At 41.7% G+C, this 21,083-nt stretch overlaps 1 protein-coding gene across 5 annotated transcripts in view; it reads left to right on the top strand.

The window, feature by feature from the left end:
* abcd3a (ATP-binding cassette, sub-family D (ALD), member 3a) overlaps positions 1–21,083 on the top strand; it is a 142,735-nt gene that overhangs the window by 109,108 nt on the left and 12,544 nt on the right. For all 5 annotated transcript variants that reach the window (XR_013305710.1, XM_077623774.1, XM_077623775.1 and 2 more), the window contains 5 exons: positions 42–114; positions 180–243; positions 6,096–6,173; positions 12,780–12,845; positions 20,330–20,419. Coding sequence is in view for 4 of the 5 variants with exons in the window: in XM_077623774.1 (XP_077479900.1) it covers positions 42–114; positions 180–243; positions 6,096–6,173; positions 12,780–12,845; positions 20,330–20,419 (371 nt within the window). In the remaining variant the exon portion in view is untranslated. The remainder of the gene's footprint in view (positions 1–41; positions 115–179; positions 244–6,095; positions 6,174–12,779; positions 12,846–20,329; positions 20,420–21,083) is intronic.

The following is a 21,083-nucleotide window of genomic DNA, read 5'->3' as shown; positions in this document are numbered from 1 at the left end:
AAACAGATTTTCTCTGAATGAGATGTTTATTTATCTTCCAGATTTCAATACAGCAGAAAATCTGACACTCGTGCCTGGAAATGGTCAAATTATCAACAGAGATAACATCATCAAGTAAGTATCTTTGTACCTCTTGTTTTACATTTCTTTGTTACTACAAATATATATTTATTTTGCAGGTTTGACCACACCCCATTAGCAACGCCAAATGGAGACGTTCTAATTAGAGACCTCACATTTGAGGTAAAGCTACAGCTTTTATCATGGTTAATTGACTGAGGAGAGGAAAGTCAGATCTTCCCTCCTGAAGCTGCTTCCCCGCGGCCCAGCCTCGGATAAGCAGGAGAGAATGCATGAATGAACATAACTGAATTTTCTTGGTCTATTGTGTGATAAACTCACCTCAGTGCTGCCCTAGATCTGGCGTCGGTAACCTTTTTGATCAATAGAGTCAAAATAAACCACATAAGTAAAATGTGCTTTAACAACAGCCATGCAGGGTGTGTATGACGTGTGTCTATATGCCTTGTGAACGTATTCGGACGCTTTGAACTTTTAAAACCTTTCGCCGCAGTTTAGGCTTCAAACAAAAATATACATTATTTTTTGTCAAGAATCCGCAACAAGTGGGACACAATCATGAAGTGGAACAAAATTTATTAGATATTTTTAACTTTTTCAATAAATAAAAAGACTAAAAAGCGCGGTGTGCAGTCTTCAGCTCTGCCCACAGATTCTCGATTGAATAGGTTGAATTGAATTGAATTCATTATACAAGTATCATGAGATTTAAAGTTTCACCATGAAGCGCACAAATAAAAGATCAATAATTACAGTGGTACCTCGAGATACGAGCTTAATTCATTCCGGGACTGAGCTCGTATGTCGATGTACTCGTAACTCAAATGAACATTTCCCATAGAAATGAACTAAAAACAAATTAATTCATCCCAACCCTCAGAAAAAAACACCAAAACAGGATATTGGATTGGAAAAAACATTTTTATTTGTTCTAATTCACCATCTATTAACAAAGTATCAAATAACTAGTGGTTTAATAGAACTAAAATGTGTTTAATAGTACTAAAATTAGACGGATTTCGCGGAGCGGATAGAAAGAGGGGGAGACTTTTTGCGCGGCAACGCGCTCGTAACATAACATAAACAAATTTATATGAACTTGGATTATGATGGAGACACTCAAAAATAAATTTAATCTAACCTTACACAAAATTTCATTCTAATTTTGTTTAAAATTTGGGTTTCCTTTCTTCTCCCAGGTTGGCTCTATTTGCCCCGCCTCCACCCTGACTTTCAGATGCAACCAATCGAGGGTTGTTTGCTTTTGTATTCCCTTCAAAATAGTCCGAAAATGATGCACACAAATGTCCTCACAATAGGCTTACGCACAACCACTTGCCAACGAGTAGTAGTATATACGCCATTCAGACTGACTAACGGGACAAAAAACACTGAAAAAATGCAACGCTCCGCCCAGTGCTCGTAGAGACATTACACAAGGGAGTTGCGACCAGAAAGACAGTGCCTATGATGTTCTTACGAGCAGCCTCTTGCGTCCGCTGTATGCTTGTATATCAAAATTTGTCTCGTATCTCAAGATAAATATTTGCCCAAAATTTTACTCGCATCTCAAGTTGCTCGTATGTCGAGGTACCACTATATCTATATATGTGTACGTGTGTACGTGTACGGGTGTACGGGTATGTACTTATATATATATATACACACACGCATATATACATATCAGTGGCAGTCCGTGCATTTTCTGGTAGCACCTTCAACATATCAATCCAACCCTCAAAAACTATTTTAGGGCTATAAAACCTCTACTGCAGCTACAGCTGCGACACAAAGAAAACAATCAATAAATCTATGCACAAAAATGGGGTAAAATCCACTTCCTAGCAGCATTTCATGATTAAATACAAATACTGGAGCTTTTCAGACATTAAAACCAGGCCAGGGGGGTGATTTTCCCGGGAAAAGACAGCGATGAACGTCAATGGCGTACGGGCAAACATTGCCCGAAAATTGGGTAAAATCCAGCAAAAGCAGCATTTATTGATTAAATACAATTACTGGAGCTTTTTAGACATCAGAACCGGGCCCAGAGTATCATTTCCCTGGTAAAAAGACAGCGATAAAAGTCTATACGTCCATACGTGAAACAGAAAAAAAATGCACTAAAATGAGGTGAAATCCACTTCCTAGCAGCACTTATTGATTGAATACAAATACTGGAGCTTTTGAGACATTACAACCAGGCCAGGGGGGTGATTTTTCCCGGGAAAAGACAGCGATGGATGTCAATGGCGAAACGGCAAAAATTAAACTGGGGTAAAATGGGGTAAAATCCACTTCCTAGCAGGATTTAGTGATTAAATACAAACACTGGAGATTTTCAGATATCAGAACCGGGCCCATAATTGAAATATTATTTAGGAATACAGTGGTACCTCGTCATACGACCGCTCGTCATACGACCGCTCGTCATACAAAATTCTCGTCTTACGGCGGAAATTTCGATCGAATAATTCGCCCGTCATGCGATCAAAATTTCGTGATGCGACCAAGCCAGGTCTTTTTTGCATATCTTTCGTGTATAACAATATTTACAAGCACGGAACGATTAATTTCAGACGAGTTTCTCCTAAGACCAGGAAACGCACAACGCGGATGCACGGGAAAAAAGAGGGCTTTCTGGGTAATGAAGTATACTCGTGCACACAACACCCATAGGCAATGGCAACCTTTCTCAGAATAAAACCCATTACCCACAATCAATATGTGGGTAAGCTCAACTATTGTATTTCCTGTTATTCTTTCTAAGAAAAGAAGCTCCCGCGATCGTTCTTTAAAGACTATTTCTCGTTGGCAAGTGGTCGTGCGTTATCCTATTGTGAGGACATTTGCGTGCATCATTTTGGGAATATTTTGAAGGCAATACAACAGCAAACAGTCCATCGATAGCGAACGTGAGGGTGGAGGCGTGGCAAAGCACCAACCCGGAAAACGAAGGTAACAAAAGATTACAACAAAATTAGAATTCAGTTTTGTGTAAAGTTACATTAAACGTATGTTTGAGTGTCTGTATATATTAATCCAAGTTAATTTAAATTTGTTTGTTCCGTTTACGAGTGTTGAAACGAACCCCCCCACGCCCCCAAACGTCTCTGTCTCCCGTCGGCGAAATCTGCCCAATTTTAGTTAGATTAAACACATTTTATTACTATTAAACCACTAGTTATGTGTTACTTTGTTAATAGATGGCAAATTAGAAGAAATAAAAGATTTTTTCCAATCCAATATCCTGTTTTTGGTGTTTTTTCAGAGGGCTGGAACGAATTAATTTGTTTTCCATTCATTTCAATGGAAAACGTCCGCTCGAGTTACGAGAATCTCGTCATACGAGCTCAGTTCCGGAACGGATTAAGCTCGTATCTCGAGGTACCACTGTATAGCCATATTATACTCTCCAAAAATCCTTTTTGACTGGACAATATCCATCCTCCTTTCTTTCTTCCTTTTTTTCTATCGCCATTGAAGCTAATGATGAAAGTCGAGCCTGTCCTGTCATATTTCCGGCATAGTCCGTCATGAAAATGGCTTTAAATCAACACAAAAATATATTTGCTTGTGCAGCTACGTTAGCGCACTGAAAGTGGCGCACACACCCTTTTCCCGGCTGTAACAGGCTTGCTAGCTTCGGAGTTGACCGCCCTTTCTTAATGATGTCCATTTTTTTCTGGAAAATTGCTTTGTGAGCAAATCTGCAACAAAATCCAGTTGTTTTGCTCTGTCGGCCATTGTGGGTGGAGTTTGCGATCTCTGGCTGCCTCACTATGGCTTTGGCCCGCCTACTCTCTATAGCAAGCCAATAATAGTTGGTGAAAGCAATGACGTATCCCAGCCAGCAAAATGCCAATCCCTGCGAAAAAGCATTGTGGGGTTGCCAACTCGAAATCTGATTGGTTAAAAGCAACAGTCTTGTTTAATGCAGCAGAGCCCGCAGAACTGATTGTGAAGGCTTTGAGGCAGCTTTCTGATCCTGGCAACAAATAATGGCTGAAATGTTATTGGTTAAATGCTTCAATATGAAAACACACATCTGGAAGCAGTGCAACCAGGGGGAAAAGCAATGAAAGGAAGCTAACAGACCATTTGGAATAATAAGTATTGATGGACAAAATATAATATGATTCAGATATTTCTTAGGCCAGCAGAGAAGGCCTTGAAGGCCCTGACAGCCCGCCACTAATACATATATATATATATGTACGTACATGTATGTATGTATGTACGTACGCACGCACACACACACACACATCCGGCCATTTATTTCAAAATAGAGAAAAGATGAACAGATAAAACGCTAAACAACATTTATTTTGACGTCTGTGAATGAAATTCATGAAAAAAAACTTATCTTGCATAAAACGCAAAATGTTCTCGTCACTGCTCGCTCGCGGCACAGCCATCTTAGTGAGATTGGGGCACGGCCATCTTAGGGAGGTCGGGGCGCAGCCATCTTAGTGAGGTCGGGGCGCTGCCGTCTACAGTAATCCCTCGAATATCCCGGCTTCAACTTTCGCGGCTTCACCACATCACAGATTTTCATAGTTCATAAAAATGTGAAACTCCATGCTGAAACTCGCACACGGAAGCCACTGACCTGTCCTCCGCTTGCTACTAGGACTCAGCACTGAAGTAAAAAATATATATATATATATATTTATTTATTTATTTTTAAGTTCATAAAAATGTGAAAATCCACACTGAAACTCGCAAGCGGAAGCCACTGCCCTGTCCTCCGCTTGCTACTAAGACTCAGCACTGAAGTAAAGATATATATATATATATATATATATATATATATATATATATATATATATATATATATATATATATATATATATATATATATATATATATATATATATATATATACTTTGCGGTTTTTCGTTCATCGCGGCCATGTCTGGTCTACATTAACCACGATAATCGAGGGATTACTGTACATATTTTTGGCCAGACGCGAGTAGCCTTGATTTTGAAATAAAACAAAATTCCACCTTGATTTTTTTTCGTTTTATTTCTTGTTCGAAAGTATATATATATATATATATATATATATATATATATATATATATATATATATATATATATATATATATATATATATATATATATATATATATATATATATATATATATATATATATATATATATACAGTGACACCTAGCTACTTCGCGCTTCGGTTATCGCTTCACTACATCCCAAATTTTTTATGGGGAAATGTTTGGGTTTTTTTTCATTCATTTATCTTCCATACCGCCCACCCTAGGAAGGGTTGCGGGGGTTGCTGGAGCCTAACCCAGCTGTCTTCGGGTGAAAGGCAGACTACACCCTAGACTGGTCGCCAGTCAGCCGTAGGGCACACAGAGAGACAAACGACCATCCGCACTCCCAATCATACCACCGCCCGCGGGAATCGGGCTCGCGTCTGTCCGCAACAAAGTCAGACGAGTGAACCTCTACACCACGAGGCGGCTTATTTTTTAATTTTGTATTATTTTTTTAAGTTCATAAAAATGTGAAAGGCCACGCTGAAATTCGCAAGCGGAAGCAACTCCCCTGTCTTTCGTTTGCTACTAGGACTCAGCGCTGACCTTTTTTTTTTTTTTTTTTTTTTTTTTTTTTTTGAGTTCATAAAAATGTGAAAATCCACACTGAAGCTCGTAACCAGAAGCCACTAATAGGACTCAGCACTGAAGAATTATTTATTTATATATTTTATTTTTTCCAATAGGGGTGGCCATACTTCGCGGATTTTCGCATTTCGCGGGGGGGTCGAATTAACCTTTTCATTACTAAAACTGAACTAAATTTGTTGATCTAAAAATACAATATACCAGATAGCAGTCACCTTTTCTGTGGCAATAAACACTGCAAGGGAAATGACGTTCTCTGAACCTGGGATTTGTTATTATAGCATTCATTCATCTTCCATTCTGCTTATCCTATGGAGGGTTTGTCATAATATGCTAAACCTAATTTTCCTGTCTGGTGAAGGTGATTTCCGGTACCAATGTTCTTGTGTGTGGACCAAATGGTTGTGGCAAAAGTTCGCTATTCAGAGTACTAGGAGAGGTGAGTTTTTTTCTGTTTATTTTACACAAACTAAAATAAAATTGGTCACCTATGTATATTTCTTTGTTTCCAATGCAGCACATAAATTACAATTCCACACACTGATGGAACAGGTTTAACATGGCATCTGCAGGTTCTTAAATAGTCTAAATAACATCTTAAATCCAATAATTTGAATTTAAGGCCTTAAAATGTCTAAAATTGTTAAAAATCTCACAAGGTCAAAGTGTTAAAAGGTCTTAAACATCTATTGACGTTAGTTTTGTTTAGAGCATGCATAAATTGTCTTGTTTTCAAATGTTGTCATTTCGCGGGGGGTGCTGGAGCCAATCCCAGCTGTCCCGGGCCAGAGGCGGGGGACACCCTGAATCGGTGGCCAACCGATCGCAGGGCACAAGGAGACGGGCAACCACGCACACTCGGACCCATACCTAGGGGCAATTTAGAGTGTCCAATCAGCCCACCATGCATGTTTTTGGAATGTGGGGGAAACCGGAGTACCCGGAGGAAACCCACGCAGGCAAGGGTAGAACATGCAAACTCCACATAGGTGGACATGACCTGGATTTGAACCCAGGACCCCAGAGCTGTGAGGCCGGCGCGCTAACCACTCGCTCCACCGGGCCACAAGGTTAAAGCCCTTGGAGGGAAATATAAATGATGCACACTGCATACACTGGTAATGAAAACCTTATTGATTTAGTTTTTTTTTTAAGTTACCAAACCAGACACGATTGGCTTTGAAGGTCTCCGCTGGTGTCAAAGTACAGTGGGGCAAATAAGTATTTAGTCAACCACCAATTGTGCTCGTTCTCCTACCTGAAAAGATTAGAGAGACCTGTAAATGTCAACATGAGTAAACCTCAACCATGAGAGACAGACTGGAAGAAGAAAAAAATCACATTGTTTGATTTTTAAAGAATTTATTTCCAAATTAGAGTGGAAAATAAGTATTTGGTCACCTACAAACAAGCCAGATTTCTGGCTCTGGTGGTCTCTGAAGCAAAGACCTGGACATGGGAGGAGTTCGGTTTCCCGGCTGACCCAGGAATGCCCTGGGATCCTTTTGGAAGACCTGGATGAAGTGGCTGGGGAAAGGGAAGTCTGGGCTTCCCTGCTGAAACTGCTGCCCCCATGACCTGACCTCGGATACGCGGAGGAAGATGAAGATGAATTAAGTTTTTTGCGTGCCACATGCTCCAGGTTCCAGGTATTTGCTCTCGTGGCCGCCCAAACATTAGCATTTTTGGTTTCCACCAGACAAAGGATTGGGATGATCATGCAAAAACGTAACCTTGGCTTTTTAAATATAAATGTAGCTCTCTGATTTGGACTGACTGGCACTGGAACGCTCAGATAAAGTTGCTCTGAGAGACAGACGTTTTGGTGAGTTCAATCAATTGGTGTCATTTTATTGTGATTTTTTCACTTAAATGATAAACTATTGTTAGCAACTTTTATATTTAACCCTGAGTAATTAAAAATAGCAGCAAAAGTTAGGAGGTAGATTGGTATCTTCATTCATTATTTCTCTGAACTGCTTGTCCTGTCGTGGGGGGTGCTGGAGCCTATCCTAGCCAACTACGGGCACCAGGCAAGGGACCCCCTGAATTGGTGGCCAGCCAATCACAGGGCACAAGGAGACGGAAAACCATTCATGCTCACACTCATACCGAGTGACAATTTAGAGCAGGGGTCACCAAACTACGGCCCGCGGGCCGTATACGGCCCGCCGGCACATGTGGACCGGCCCACTGAACAATACCAGAGACGCTATAGGATTTTTTTCCTATTTGGCCTTGAAGACTGGGACGTTTTAATCTTGTGTTTGGTTCATTGCACCCCTGCTGAGTCCACAAATCATCCCAGTGAAGCGGGCCTTCGCATTGCTTCTTTGGTGACATGCATGGGGCACTTCCACCGTTGCATGCGCGAGCAGAGTGTTAGCGAGACATCTGGACGATCGCAGGTGAGGGCGGAGCCCTGGGGCCATCGCTATTGCGATGCTATTCAAGCATATAAAAACTGTGCAACCTGAACTTGTTTGAGAACGGAATAATGGCAAAAAGGTTAGTTAAGAGAAAAATTAATTCAGAATCCAGGGTATTTAACCTGCAGTGGACAAACGATTATTATTTTTTTCAATGCAAAGAAAAGGCTGTTTGTCTCATCTGTCAAGAGACGGTGGCAGTATTCAAAGAATACAATCTTCGCCGGCACTATGAATCCCGTCACAAAGACAAGTACGATAGCGTGCAAGGACAAATACGAGCAGACAAACTCTCAAAGCTAAAAGTTGGACTATTATCTCAGCAGACTACATTTCTACGCCAAGCTCAGCTGAACCAGGCATCCGTTTGGGCCAGCTTTCGGGTTGCTAAACTGATAGCAAGCAACGGTAAGCCTTTCACTGACGGAGAGTTTTTTAAGAAATGTATGGATGTTGTCGTGGAGGAAGTGTGTCCCGAGAAGAAAGATGCATTTAATGCCGTAAGTCTGTCGGTGAGTACAATGACCAGACGCATTGAAGAAATCGGGAGTAATGCATATGCCCAGCTGCAGCAGAAGACGAAAGAATTTGACTTTTTTTCATTAGCACTGGATGAAAGCACGGACGTGCAAGACACAGCGCAACTGCTCATTTTTATTCGTGGAGTTAGCGCAAACTTTGAGATTTGCTAGGATCTGGCAGCCCTCCAAAGTCTCAAAGGGACTACAACAGGAGAGGATATTTTTGACAGTGTGCCAAACCATGGAGAAGTTGGACCTGGACTGGTCAAAGCTAGCTAGCATCACGACTGACGGGGCTCCTAGCATGGTGGCCGAAACTCGCGGTCTAATAATGGGACGCATGAACCGGGAGTTGGAAAAAAGGCGTCTCACCGCCCCGCTACGAGTCCACTGCCGAATTCACCAGCAAGCACTGTGCTGCAAAATGTTAACGTGGGATTCTGTAATGACGGTTGTGGTGTCGTGCATAAACTTCAGAGCAAAGGGAGAAGATTGTGCATGGCACAACAGAAAGTTAATGTTCCATGGCTTTTTTTTTCTATGAAGAACCCAGAGAGAGTTATTTAGTTATTATTTATTTCATAAATAGTGTTATTTATTTCCTGTTTTTTCTGTGATGAACTCAGAGAGGGTTATTTAGTTATTATTATTTCATTAATAGTGTTATTATTTGTTTCCTGACTTTTTTTCTGTAAAGAACCTGGAAAGGGTTATTTGGTTATGTGTGGCTTTCTGGAAAACAATAATTTTTTTAAGCTCCCCTACGATCGTCACACTTTTTCTGTTACAAACTGACACCGGCCCCACATCAGAGAAGGGAAAAGTAATGTGGCCCTCACAGGAAAAAGTTTGGGGACCCCTGATTTAGAGTGTTCAATCAGCCAAACAGTAGGTAGTATTTGTTGTTTTTAACCTCCTAAGACCCAAACTCTTGCAAGGCATGTATTTTTATTTTCTCTTTAGGCTAATTGGGACCTTATGAGTGTAAAAACAAAGAATTATCTTTTTACATGTAGTTTCTGAGAAAAAATTTGTCCACATCATGTGGGCGTCAGGCCCTTGTAGTCCAAAATTTAACATTGTAGTCTTTGACAACCAAAAATGTGATGTCCACACATGTGGATGCCAGGTCATAGGTTAATGAGGCAGAAATTAGAATTATTGTAAGGTAAGCGCATTGGTCAACTCCTTTGATAATAAATGTATTTAAAACTCAATTTTTTTATAAAAGTGTGATAATTCTGAGTTAACTATAAAACGTGATTAACTCATTTGTTATGTATGTTGGTTATGGAGCATGGTAGGACGTATTTTTAATAACTTGGGAGGCTCTCAAAATGACAAGGACTTAACAGAGAACAAAACCAAACCTTGATGTGGAAGACGCGGGGAGACGAGGAACACAGGACATTGGGAGAACATACGTGAACACGGGTTGACACTAGCGACGATCTGACAAGGACTGACAAACACATGGTTTAAATATACTGACATGGGTTGAAGAGACAATCAGAAACACCTGGGTCATATGAGAGGTAGCAAGCAGAATATACACCAGGGGCGGGGAAACGACAGGTGAAATCAATGGGCAATCACAAGGACAGGTCACACGGGAAAAAAACCCCAAAAACTGACCAACCCAATGTGTAACATCATCATTCATTTATCATCCGTACTGTGCATACTCGCAAGGGTGGCAGGGCTTGCTGTAGCCTATTCCAGATGACTTGGGCTTGAAGGCTACACTACGCTGTGTCAGTGTGGCACTCAAGCTGCACAGAAGCCAAGAGGAAAAGACTGCATAGGGGGATCAACACAGCCCAAAAGCCCATCACCTGCCCCCTAACTCCTCTGTCCACCATCTACGAACCCCAGTGCCTAGGAAGGGCAAAGAGCATCATAAAAGAATACACATCCCGGCTTCTACTTCCTCCTCTGGCAGGCGCTCTAGGACTGTAACAGCCAAGACAAACAGACTCAAGGACAGCTCGAGTTTTGCACCTAGGAGGTCCTAATCAAGACTTACTGCTAACCACTTCAGTCACTTTGTACCTACTTATTTATGTGACAATTTATTCAATGTTGACTACTTATCTATGTTAACTACTACCGTATTTATTCGGGTATAATGCGCACCTGTGTATAACCGATAATGTGTGACTAAAAATTGGGATAATTTTTACTTTTTTTATTTTATTTTATTTTTTTTTATAAAGTTTTTCTCACCTCACCAACAATTGCATCAGTACTGGTAACTGGCAAATGCTAAACACAAAACATTTATTCACAACACAGGGTATGGAAACCTGCTAAAACAAACTACTACCAATATGAAGACAATTCTCAACTCTCTCTCATCTCATTTTCTGAACCGCTTTATCCTCAGGGTGGCGGGAGGTGCTGGAGCCAATCCCAGCTGTCTCCGGGCCAGAGGCGGGGGGACACCCTGAATCGGTGGCCAGCCGATCGCAGGGCACAAGGAGACGGACAACCATGCACACTCACACCCATACCTAGGGGCAATTTAGAGTGTCCAATCAGCATACCATGCATGTTTTTGGAATGTGGGAGGAAACCACGCAGGCCCGGGGAGAACATGCAAACTCCACACAGGTGGACATGACCTGGATGTAAACCCAGTACCCCAGAGCTGTGAGACTGACGCGCTAACCACTCGCTCCACCGGGCCGCCCCAATTCTCAAATCGAGTTTACAATTTTAAATACTTGAGTCTAATTCATCATAATATTTAAAACTTTTCAAAGTCTGATTGATCATCATCAGATTCCCCAAACAATTGATTCCATTCTTGAGCGAGGATAGCGCTCCCGGGGCAGACTCCTTGGAGTTTCCCAGGAGCAACTTTTTAAAAATTTTACAACCCTATATTATCCCATAAACTTGCCAAGGCTATTTGGAGAAACCTCGCTTTTGAAAGAGGTAGTTCGTCGCCATCTGGTGGCCAAGTCAGGTTCTACGTCCCCCATTATACATGACAGCTGCGGAGGGGACTTTTTCACCGGCAGAGGGCAGTGGTTCACTGGGATTCGTGTATAACGCACACCCAAACTTTGCTTCAGCTTTTTGGTCCAAAATTTTGCGTGTTATACTCGAATAAATATGGTACTTATTCATTATGTTGACTACTCCCTATTTATTTTGTTGACTACTTATTTCTTTATTACTTATTTATTATTATTATTGATTATTTATTTGTTTATTCATTGGTGTAATTTGTGCACTTCCCTACTTATTTATGTTGTGACCACTTATGTTGACTAGTTATTTATTGATTATTTGTTACTTAATTATTGATGTTTTATTTATTACTTTGAGTTATTATGTATTGGTTATTTATTTGTCTGTTTGTTTGTTGCTGCTATTTGTGCACTTTGTGTGAAGCCTCATGCTTGTTTAATGACAAAAAAAACATTCAATCCAATTTAATACACCCTAAAGTGGTTGCCAGTCAGCAGTAGGGCCCATTGAGCGACCAAGGGGGTAATCGATTCCATGCTTGCCCTTACCAAAGTCAGGTGATATAACCACTTACACCATCAGGTGGTTCTGCAATTAATCCAATTAAAATATTTTAATCGCTTGACACCACTTCCAGGCTCCATATTTTTTGGGGGAATTGTCGCTGCTTTCCCATCGGCAACACTTTTCTGGTCTCCTATTTGTGCAAATTAAGTTTTGTCGCCATGATGGAAACGAGGGTAGCGCGCTCTAGGCGGACGTTAGAGCCGGCCGAGTAGCCTAGTGGCCACAGTGTGCAGCAGGGGGGTAAGGTGCCAGCCCGATACGAAAACAGGGCGCTCTAGATGGATGCCAGTGATATCTTAGTCATGGTAGTCTTTGTTACATATTTGTCCGTTGTCTATGTAAAATGGGCCTTAAATTCTATTCATTATGATTTTAAAAAGTCTTAAGTCTTGTTGTTGTAACCTGCAGAGACCATGTCTAAAGTATTGCTGTTCACTTGACCAATGCCTGGAACATTTGATTAACATGATCGTTATATATGCAACAAATCTTTCTACACTTTGACCCAGTTTGACTTCTGAAATAGCTGTTTCCATCTGTACTTAACAGCTTTGGCCTCTGTTTGGAGGACGGCTGACTAAACCAGAAAGAGGGAAGCTCTTCTATGTTCCACAGGTAACATATACATTGAAAAAAAATTAAATGTTCATTTCTGATGATGTGGTCGCGAAATCATCAAAGCTACCTTTTTTTCCCAGCACTCTGAGTGACCCTTAATGTTTTGTCTCCAGTATTTTTATTTAGAAGCCTTTGTCCAGTTATCCTGTCGAGCTCAGAAGATCATGCTACTTGTGGACAGACACACCAATTTCCTTTTACATGTTTCCAAAAAAAAGGGGGGGGGGAATCCAATCTTATAAACTGCCTAATCTGGAAGCCTGAGGTACTTGGATAATTCGCCTAAAGACGTTTCGCCGACGGACGTTTGACAGATGGACAGGTCGCCGAATGGACGTTCCACCGAACGGTCATTCGGCCGAACGGCTGTTCGGCCGGACGGAGGTTCGGCCGGATGGAGGTTCGGCCGGACGGAGGTTTCGCCGAAACGGGTTTCGCGCGCTCGCCCCGCCCCCGGATCGTGTGTGTAAAGTTTTTCAACCTCGGCCCGTGGGCCATATACAGCCCGTTAGGATTTTTAATCCGGCCCGCCGCCGGCGTTGTCCAAATTATAGTAAAAATCAATGATCCATTTCCCTTTGCCGCTCATCACTCTCAATGTATTAGTCTACCGTCAATGGCAGCCCGGGAATAAGCACTCTTGGGCGGGCATGTCAGCCCGGGAATAAGCACTCTTGGGCGGGCAGAAGTAGCAGAACCGAGCCGTGAAATGACAGCACTCAGGTTAAATCCATCCTAAAACAGCATTTAATGATCAAATACAAATACTGGAGCTCTTTGGACATTAGAACTGAGCCCAGGGAAGTGAATTCCTTGGTAAAATGTCGCGATAAGGCAAAAAAACGTCTATATACGTCCATTCGCCAAACGGGTCAAAATGCTCTCAAATTCGGTCAAATCCAGCTGAAAACAGCGTTTAATGATTAAATACAAATACTAGTATTTGTATATACAATACTAGTATTGTATTTTATACTAGTATTTTATTTTAAAGAAGACAAAGGAAATTCACATATTCTCCGTCGTTTTCCTTTTTGTTTTGCTTGGTATTCCCATAGGCATCGTGTATACAGACTAGATATCCGATGCGCGTTGTGAGGCAACGGAGCTAGACGTCGTCGCTTGTCGGCCATTTTAAGAACAGGGCCATTCGCCAAACGGCTCAAAATGCTCTCGAATTCGGTCAAATCCAGCCGAAAACAGCGTTTAATGATTAAATACAAATACTAGTATTTGTATTAACAATACTAGTATTTGTATTTAATCATTAAACGCATTTTGAGCCGTTTGGCGAATGGTCGTATATACACGTTTTTTTGCCTTATTGCGATGCGACATCATCGCAACATTTTACCGAGGAATTCACTTCCCTGGGCTCAGTTCTAATGTCCAAAGAGCTCCAGTATTTGTATTTGATCATTAAATGCTGTTTTAGGATGGATTTAACCTGATTGCTGTCATTTCACGGCTCGGTTCTGCTACATCTGTCCACCCAAGAGTGCTTATTCCCGGGCTGACATGCCCGCCCAAGAGTGCTTATTCCCGGGCTTCCATTGACGGTAGACTAATAAATTGAGAGAAATTAGTGGCAAAGGGAAATGAATCATAGATTTTTACTATAATTTGGACAACGCCGGCGGCGGGCCGGCCGGATTAAAAATCCTAACGGGCCGTAAATGGCCCGCGGGCCGAGGTTGAAAAAACTTGTACACACACGATCCGGGGGCGGGGCGAGCTCGCGAATCCCGTTTCGGCGAAACCTCCGGCCGATTGACCGTTCGGTGGAACGTCCATTCGGCGACCTGTCCGTCTGTCAAACGTCCGTCGGCGAAACGTCTTTAGGCGAATCATCCGGCCACGGAAGCCTGATTGGTTCTTTGCAGTCCACATCAACTACAAGCTTTACTTACTCCCCACACCCAATTAGAATCTGGTTACAGAGGAAAGAAACAAAATTTGAACAGCACATTGGCAGGTTAATTAAAATTTGTCTAATAAAAGAGCCAAAGCTTCATAATTTGCCCCGGACCTGAAATGAATCCATGAGCACTTACATCAACCAGAAAAAGGTCGCAAGTAGAATAACTATATTACAATGTGATTTGGATTTGTTTGTTTGTGTATTTTATGTGAATCGATTAAAAAGGTCTCAAAACCAGCTCATAACATAACACATTTCAATGTTTCAACTTTTTTGCGAGATTGCGGGAGTCATGCACTTTGAGGCATTTTTTTTCCCAAAATGCAATTTAAATCAGTGTTGTTCAATGTATGTCACAGCACAGCTTCCTTCGCTCAGAAGTTAAGTAAGAGATTGCATGTGTCTGTAACATCAAGGAGTGAATGAGTTAATGGGCTGGACAGTGTATTTTTTTATGGTGTCTTCAAGGCACCTATGAAAGCTAATTTTTCCTTTGGCCTAGAAAGTTATTTCACCTGCGTCTTGCGACAGAGCATCAGAGAATTGGTAACTGTAGTCTGTTTTGCCAATATAGTGGTTATGGAATGAACGCGCAAAGTTAGATTTGTATATGCCGGCAAAAAGTGTATGCGGTTTGCCTTCACCCTCGTTTTAGTTTCCACGTTTGATGAATATGAAGAAATATCACACTATCACACATGCTCATTGTTTAGAAAGCAAAACATGGGGGGAACATAAATCGCAAACAATCTTACTCTCCTTTGAAAAGAAATATAGGATGTGAAGATGTACAGTGGGGCAAATAAGTATTTAGTAAACCACCAATTGTGCAAGTTATCCTACTTGAAAAGATTAGAGAGGCCTGTAATTGTCAACATGGGTAAACCTCAACCATTAGAGACAACATGGGGGGAAAACACAGAAAATCACATTGTTTGATTTCTAAAGAATTTATTTGCAAATCATGGTGGAAAATAGGTATTTGGTCAATACCAAAAGTTCATCTCAATACTTTATGTACCCTTTGTTCGCAATAACGGAGGCCAAACGTTTTCTGTAACTCTTCACAAGCTTTTCACACACGGTTGCTGGTATTTTGGCCCAATACTCCATGCAGATCGCCTCTAGAGCAGTGATGTTTTGGGGTTGACGTTGGGCAACACGGACTTTCAACTCCCTCCACATATTTTCTATTGGGTTGAGATCTGGAGACTGGCTAGGGCACTCCAGGACCTTGAAATGCTTCTTTTGAAGCCACTCCTTTGTTGCCCTGGCTGTGTGTTTGGGATCATTGTCATACTGAAAGACCCAGCCACGTCTCATCTTCAATGTTCTTGCTGATGGAAGGAGATTTTCACTCAAAATCTCTCGAGACATGGCCCCATTCATTCTTTCCTTTACACAGATCAGTCGTCCTGGTCCCTTTGCAGAAAAACAGCCGCAAGCATGATGTTTCCATCCCCATGCTTCACAGTGGGTGTGTTCGGATACAATTCAGTATTCTTTCTCCGCCAAACACAAGAACCTGTGTTTCTACCAAAAAGTTCTATTTTGGTTTCATCTGTGCATAACGCGTTCTCCCAGTCCTCTTCTGGATCATTCAAATGCTCTCTAGCGAACCGCAGACGGGCCTGGATGTGTACTGGCTTCAGCAGGGGGACACAATCTGGAAATGCAGGATTTCAGTCCCTGGCGGCGCATTGTGTTACTGATAGTAGCCTTTGTTACTGTGGCCCCAGCTCTCTATAGGTCATTCACTAGCCCCCCCCGTGTGGTTGTGGGATTTTTGCTCACCGTTCTTGTTATAATTTTTACGCCATGGAGTGAGATCTTGCATGGAGCCCCAGATCGAGGGAGATTATCAGTGGTCTTGTATGTCTTCCATTTTCTAATAGCTCCCACGGTTGATTTCTTTACATCAAGCGTTTTACCTATTGCAAATTCAGTCTTCCCAGCCTGGTGCAGGTCTACAATTTTGTCTCTAGTGTCCTTCGACAGCTCTTTGGTCTTGGCCATAATGGAGATTGGAGTGTGATAGACTGAGGTTGTGGACAGGTGTCTTTTATACCGATAATGAGTTCAAACAGATGCTATTAATACAGTCAACAAGTGGAGACCTCGTTAGACGTTAGACCTCTTTGACAGCCAGAAATCTTGCTTGTTTGTAGGTGACCAAATACTTATTTTCCACTCTAATTTGGAAATAAATTCTTTAAAAATCAATGTGATTTTTTTCCCACATTCTGTCACTCATGGTTGAGGTTCACCCATGTTGAGAATTACAGGCCTCTCTAATCTTTTCAAGAAGGAGAACTTGCGCAATTGGTGGTTGACTAAATACTTATTTGCCCCACTGTATATGTAATAACAGTAGCAGTGAGGCACTCAAGCCAGTGAATGAGCGCGTTATTCAAAGTGATGACAAGACAGTCGATTGAACCGTTTAGACTGTGATAACAGTCTAGAAGTTTTCAGATTCTTTTTTCAGTTTCAGCTCCCAAAAACATCTCTGTCAGCTTCGCCATAAGACATTCCCAAATGCACTCATAAATAAAGAGGAAAAGAGTCTTCTGGAATGTTTACTTACCAGGAGAACGGCCGCTGAGACAGCTTCCCAGCTCCATTCTGACCTTACACGTCTTTTCTGTTATTACATTTGGTGGCCCTGATTACATGGACATCTCAACTTGTGCGTGCATGTGCATTGAGTATAATACATGTGTACCAAAACATGTCCACTATTGTCAAAACAGATGAGAACCGAAGGGTCTGTGGTGGAGGGCAGATGCCGCAGGTGCAGTGCTCAGAGCAGGTTCCCAGTACTCCGAGGTGTCCTGGCTCCTTTTTGTTTAGACTAAACAAGGCTTTAAGGAGCAACGCTTATATTTTCATTGGAAGCAAGTATGATAATAATTATATCCGCATAGTGAGCAAAGTTCTTTAATAGCAAGGCCAAGCTTATCCTCCGTTGCAGGGAAATGTATAATAACATGGAATAAAAACCCTCACAATCTCTATCAAAATACTATACACCCCAACCCCCGTCCATTGTCGTCTCGATGGCCCCTGAGAGACGCTAATTTCATTATCTCTGAGTATGATAATTGCATTAATTTTGCATGAGCAACATTGCAAATCTTTGTCTTCCTCCACTCATCAGAGGTCAGCTTGCGAGGGCAGAAGCTTCAGCAGGGAAGCCCAAAGTTCCCTCTCCCCAGCCACTTCATCCAACTCTTCCGGTGGGGATGCCAAGGCCTTCTGGGGCCAGCCAGGGGAAATAGTTTTCCCAGCATGTCCTGGGTCCGCCTCATGGGCACCTCATCAGAGACGCATCTAAGAGGCATCCTAATCAGATGCTCGAGCCAACTCATCTGGCTCCTCTCGATTCTGTTTGCGCAGTGGCTCTACTCTGAGCCTTTCTCAGATGACCGAGCTCCTCATCTTATCTCTAAGGGAGAGTCCGGACACCCTGCGGAGGAAACTCATTTAATCCGCTTATATCCGAGATCTTGTTCTTTCGGTCACCCACAACTCGTGACCAGAGATGAGGGTAGGAACATAATGGATCGTCTGGTGTCAGGTTTGCCATTAGACATCCACAAAAGCATGCACACCCTTTTGAATAAATTGCTTGCAAGGAGGACGGGCTTTGAGGACCGCTTGTTGCAATTCCCCAATCCAGCATGAGAGACTTGCCTAGCCAGTGGATTTGATTAAACCTCTATTTGCCAATTATGCCAAAATGGCAAAATAAGACACGGAAACACATATTAATCATCTGTATAAATTCTAACCCCCTCGTTTTACATTCAATTGCATACGTCCGTTCATGCTATCAGTTCAGCTGCTTGTGCATAGTAATGAGGTGGTAATGGTTCTCATTTTAACATTTTAGTAGTGGTCAATACATCATATCCTGTTGGAATTTTGCCTTATATGACCCATCTACAATAAAGAATTTTGCCTTAATCCGAGATTGGTCTGGTCTTTCATAATTTGGAAGTAGTACCATTGACTAGACACTAGTACTTGTTTTGTGCCACAAAAGGCCTGCTAAGCTTTGTACATCATTTTGAAAATAGGAGCCACATTTCCTATAGGAATTTAGAATCCATAATTGTTTTCTTAGTTTGAGGTTTTGGAGCTTGCATAATTGTCAATTTCCTGTCTTCTAAGATTGTTATTGTCAAGCCTTACATGTAGCTGCGTTAAAATTTGTAATTGGAATGACAAGTCTAAGTCATAAACCTATGTAAATTTACTTAACAACAACTGTACTTGTATGCCTTCAAAGCAGTGGGAAGCAAGTTTACCTAGTTGATATCAACTGTTCAATGCTTAGGCAATTCCTGAATATTCTAAATGTCATCAACATGATGCATGACAAAGTACATTTCAGCCGCCCAGGGCAGAACAGGGAATGCCTTCCGTGCACTCCAAGTCTCTCCTGTCCTAAGGAAATTATCCCCTAGAGCCTATCCTAAAATCAGTTAATTTAGCACAGTGACACATTTTAGTGGGCGATAAAATGATTCATCAGTTATATCCAATACCTGATAGTGTCAAATTTTCCCTTTTTCTTTCCCTAGCTAACTACTAATGTTACCATATTTTTGAATGAACTGCCCATTCACAAATATGTATCAATTTTTTTAAACAATGCACACGTCATCTGAAAGCTAATTGAGCATTAAATATGAAATAGGTGAAAAAACAATGTACATTTTGTTCACTTCTTATTAGAGCCCATTGAAATTAAAAAGGAAATAAATGTAAGGCTGATTACCTAAGTGAATGGAGTGATAATACAAACAAGATAAATGATCATTGTGAGTAAAGGCATATGGTTACATACTCGTGAAAGTATCAAAGTGAATCCATAACAATGGCCCTTATATACAGCCACTTATGAGCCACTTTTGTACTCTTAGTTTATTAAAGTAATAGGTTGTAGTATTTTTATGTTGTCATTTTTATATCAAGTGTCAAAGCTGGATTGCCTCGACAATAATCTTCATACAGAGGAAGCAGCAAAACACGTGGTAGTTTTTGACTCCCGGCCGGTGAAGGTTATCTGGAAGGGAGGCCCCATCTCGACCGCTCTCAAAATGGCCGCTGCCCGCTCCGCTTCCTTTGTTCTTGGCTAGCCCCCACCCTTCCTAAGAAGGGGGGAGCGGACGGACAGAGCTAGCGTCCACGTGGAGGTGCCCCAACCAGATACGCCGTCCGAACGGTCGGTGATGGTATTTAATAGAAGTTAGGCGGAGACAAACTTTAGGCGGGAACACGAAAGGGGTGTGTTATATACAAAGTGATGACAGGCCTTGACCTGTAGGTGTCAGTAAAAAATCTATTCTAGTGACTTTAAATTCATAAGAGTGCAGAAGGGTGCAAGATTAAATATAAGAATACAATTCATATTTCACATCAAGTTTGGAAAGGGAGCTGTTCTTTATTTCGAAAATTTGTATCAAACCAAAACAAATATATTTTCCTAAAGTTGTTCAGCCAGAAACAAGTCTGAATACATCTTAACAGCTATACCTGTTTTTATTCTTAGAGACCCTATATGACCCTTGGTTCTCTGCGGGACCAAGTTATATATCCTGACACGGTCGAAGAACAAGCAAGAAAAGGAATATCTGATCAGGTGGGACACGATGCATTAATATTAACATTTACATTTTTTGTTGTCAGATTTGCACATGTCATCTCTCATTTATCCATAAGGATATATGACAGTGAGTTTGTATTTATAATGAGAAATAACAATCAAAACGTTGATCGCGAGCTACCAGTCGATCGCTAAGGTACTATTGGTAGATCGCATGACAGTAAGATTTGATCCAAGAATTGGATTTGTAGTAAAATTTTATATGGGACTTGAGCTGGGAAACAGTGCCATCTCAAGTTCAAGCACCATTACTACCTGCCTACACTATTTTGGGTCCTGCTGGAAGCAGGTATATCAGCATACTTAAATGCTGACCTTTGTCAGGGGTCCGGAAAAAAAGGGTAGATCGCTTCTTGAAAACTAGATCTTTGAGCAAAAAAAATTTAGCACCCCTGGGCATTGGGATTGCATTGCTCTCACACATACCAATGCAAAATGAGAAGATCGAGTGAGTGAGCGGGCGGGCGGGTGGTTTGTGTCTGGCTGAGTGTGGTTTTGGGTGGCTTGGTGGGTGGGTGGCTGGCTGGGCAAGTGGGTGAGGCAGGGAGGGGGTGAGGAAGGGAGGGGGTGAGCATGGGAGGGAGGGAGGGGGGATTTTTGGATGGCGATTGGGAACGGAGGACTTCGGCTTCACCTTCAT

Source organism: Stigmatopora argus, chromosome 17 (genome assembly GCF_051989625.1).
Source record: "Stigmatopora argus isolate UIUO_Sarg chromosome 17, RoL_Sarg_1.0, whole genome shotgun sequence".
Taxonomy (NCBI): domain Eukaryota; kingdom Metazoa; phylum Chordata; class Actinopteri; order Syngnathiformes; family Syngnathidae; genus Stigmatopora; species Stigmatopora argus.
Note: the sequence above shows the minus strand (reverse complement) of the source record. Positions and strands in the feature narration are given on the sequence as shown.